Source organism: Alligator sinensis, unplaced genomic scaffold (genome assembly GCF_000455745.1).
Source record: "Alligator sinensis unplaced genomic scaffold, ASM45574v1 scaffold1409_1, whole genome shotgun sequence".
Classification (NCBI taxonomy): domain Eukaryota; kingdom Metazoa; phylum Chordata; order Crocodylia; family Alligatoridae; genus Alligator; species Alligator sinensis.
The window spans coordinates 57,559-60,438 of NW_005843442.1; the positions used below are offsets into that span (position 1 = coordinate 57,559).

Consider the following 2,880-nt stretch of genomic DNA (forward strand, 5'->3'; position numbering starts at 1 on the left):
GTGGGAGGAGCTAGGGGGTGGGTGCATCTACAAGGAGGCAGTGGAGCTGGGAGTGGGCGTGGCTATGGGGAGGGGGGGTCTAGGGGCAGGGGGGGGTGGGAGGGGGGGGGGGGGGGGGGTGCATCTACAAGGAGGCAGTGGAGCTGGGAGTGGGCGTGGCTATGGGGAGGGGGGGTCTAGGGGCAGGGGGGGGTGGGAGGGGGGGGGGGGGGGGCATGACTATGAGTGGGTGGTTGCTGGAGGAGGGATGAAGCCAGTAGGGGTGTGGCTATGGGGAGTAGGTGGGGCTGTGGGGAGTGGGAGGAGCCAGTTGCGGGCACCGCTATGGGAAAGGGGAGGAGCCAGGAGTGGGTGTGGCTATGGAGGCTGGGAAGAGCTAGGAGACCAGGAGACGGGGTGTGTGGGTGGAGCTAGCAGTGGGCGTGGTTTCTTTTTAGGGTGGGCAGAGCTAGGCCAGTAGGGGTGTGGCTATGGGGAGTAGGTGGGGCTGTGGGGAGTGGGAGGAGCCAGTTGCGGGCACCGCTATGGGAAAGGGGAGGAGCCAGGAGTGGGTGTGGCTATGGAGGCTGGGAAGAGCTAGGAGACCAGGAGACGGGGTGTGTGGGTGGAGCTAGCAGTGGGCGTGGTTTCTTTTTAGGGTGGGCAGAGCTAGGAGTGGGTGTGGCTAGGAGGAGCGGAAGGATGGCTACCTGGAGCAGGAGGAGCTAGGAGAGAGGCATAGCCATAAGGAGGAGGCCCATGGAGTGGGCGTGGCTTTGAATGGGAGGGGGTTATAGCAAAGGGGCGTGGCTAGTGAGTGTGGGTGGAGCCAGGAAGGGGCACCAGACAGAGCCCAGGCTTGGGCAGGCGTCCCTGGGTGGGCAGAGGGGGGTGGGGCCAGGCCCAGGAGGCGGGGCTACCTGGATAGAGCACGCGGCTGATCATGCCGGGCAGCACCATGAGGAACATGGGCAGGATCTTGAGGTACCCGCAGAGGATGCAGCCACCCTTGACGTGCACCAGCGACCGCCCGGCCAGGCACCGCTGCACGATCACCTGTGGGCACCCAGGCGTCCGGGACTGCCCCCCAGCTGGTGTCTGGGGGCACCCGGCCTGCACCCTGCGACCAGCTCTGGGGTGGAATGGCCTGGCCTAAACCCCCCCTGGAGCCCCTGAATGGGACTAACCCCTATCTCCCAGCCCCTGGCTTCATCAATGCCATGATGCAACATGCTCTGGGGTGGAACAACTGAGTGTGATGGTGCCTAAAGCCCCCCCTGGGACTGCCTGAATGGGGGCAAACCCCATCCTCCACCCCCTGGGGTCATTGGTGCCATGAAGTGATCAGCTCTGGGGCACATCAGGCGAGCGTAACGCTGGCTAAAGACCCTGTTAGGGGTGATACATCTGTATTGGGACCCCCCGGATGGGGGCAACCCCCATCCCCCACCCTCTGGGGTCATTGGTGCCCTGATGCAACCTGCTCTGGGGTGGAACGGCTGAGTGTAATGCTGCCTAAAGACCCCATTAGGGCTAATACGTCTGCACTGGGACCCTGTGAATGGGGGCAACACCTATCCACCCCGCCCCGGGGTCATCCATGCCCTGATGCGACCTGTTGTGGGGTGGGCCGTGGCACGGTGGAACACCCTACCTGGTCGGTGCACCAGTACCAGCCCGCGTTGATGGTGAGCCCCACCAGGAGCCCGGGCCAGGGCAGGTCCCCGCTCACAGGGTCGCGCAGCAGGTGGAAGGCGTCTGGCCGCGGGCGGTAGCAGGCGGCCGACACGTTGTGGGTGGCCGGGGCAGGGGGCTGGGCCACGGCCTCCATGTAGCCGGCCACCAACCCTGTGTAGCCCCCCACCTCCCAGAAGGCTGTGGGGCACGGGGGCAAAATGAAGAGGCAGGCTCATTTGCTCCCCCCCACCTTGGCTAGCGAGGCCCACCAGAAGACCCCCCCATATCTGCCCCCAGCAGCCCTACTGGTGCAGAAACCCTCTTACTTGCCCCCCCAGCCCCTGTGGATCTGCCCCCTCTCCTCACCGAAGCCCATGAGGACGAAGGCACCGGTGACGATGACCAAGGTCTGTACCACGTCCGTGTACATCAGGGCCGCCAGCCCCCCTGGGGGAGGGGCCACGGAAGTGGGGGGTGGGTCAACAGTGGCCATGCCCCCTACTGGCCCCCAATGCCCCCCACAACCTCCCACCCAGCTCAAAGGATCCTAAACCCCCTCCCCTAGCCCCCTTGACCTGCCTCCCTTAGCTCCCAGAGTCCCCGAGCCCCTAAGGCCCGCCCCCAGCCTCAGTGCAGCACCTGTAATGGTGTAGATGGTGGTGATGATGAGGAGGGCGATGACAGACAAGTAGATGTCCCAGCCCAGGGCCTGCTGAATGAAGATGGCACCCGAGAACATGTCGACCTAGAAGGAGCACCGGGGAGCGGGGACTAGGGTCAGGGAGTGGGGGGGGGGCATCCCGGCCCCCCATTTCTCCCCCTTCCGTCAGCCTCCCCATGGCCATAGGGGCCTACAAAGCGGGAGGACCATAGAGCTGTGCGGAAGAAGCACCAGATAGTCCCCAATAGGGATCTACAGGGCTGAGCCCCCTGGAGAACTGGGGGCGGGACAGTACCGGCTCCAGGGGCAGATGGACTGATTCCTGTCCCCCAGGTTGCCCCGGTGACATCCCCACACTTGCCCCAGTGACCCCAGGCAGGGCCTACCGAGATCTTGGTGAAGATGTAGAGGAAGAGGGAGAGGACGGAGAGGTAGAGGCTGATGCGCTGCCCCCCGAAGCGCTTCTTCAGGTACTCGGGCATGCTGATCACCTGGCGGGGGGGGAGGGACCCAGGTGTCTGGGTGCCCAGGTCCCCCTTCGCCCCCCCCCTCCCGGGAACCCA

At 65.2% G+C, this 2,880-nt stretch overlaps 1 protein-coding gene across 2 annotated transcripts in view; it reads right to left on the minus strand.

Annotated features, from left to right (window-relative positions):
• Positions 1–485: 485 nt before the first annotated feature.
• The window catches only part of LOC102376848 (sodium/nucleoside cotransporter), a 10,900-nt gene continuing 8,505 nt past the window's right edge, over positions 486–2,880 (minus strand). The window contains exons 3-7 of one of the 2 annotated variants that reach the window (XM_025195247.1): positions 2,704–2,808; positions 2,296–2,401; positions 2,023–2,103; positions 1,634–1,854; positions 486–1,035 (exon numbers count right to left, since the gene is read on the minus strand). In XM_025195247.1, the coding sequence (XP_025051032.1) occupies positions 790–1,035; positions 1,634–1,854; positions 2,023–2,103; positions 2,296–2,401; positions 2,704–2,808 (759 nt within the window). In that variant the 3' untranslated portion in view covers positions 486–789. The remainder of the gene's footprint in view (positions 1,036–1,633; positions 1,855–2,022; positions 2,104–2,295; positions 2,402–2,703; positions 2,809–2,880) is intronic. The other variant, XM_025195248.1, reaches the window with a different exon arrangement.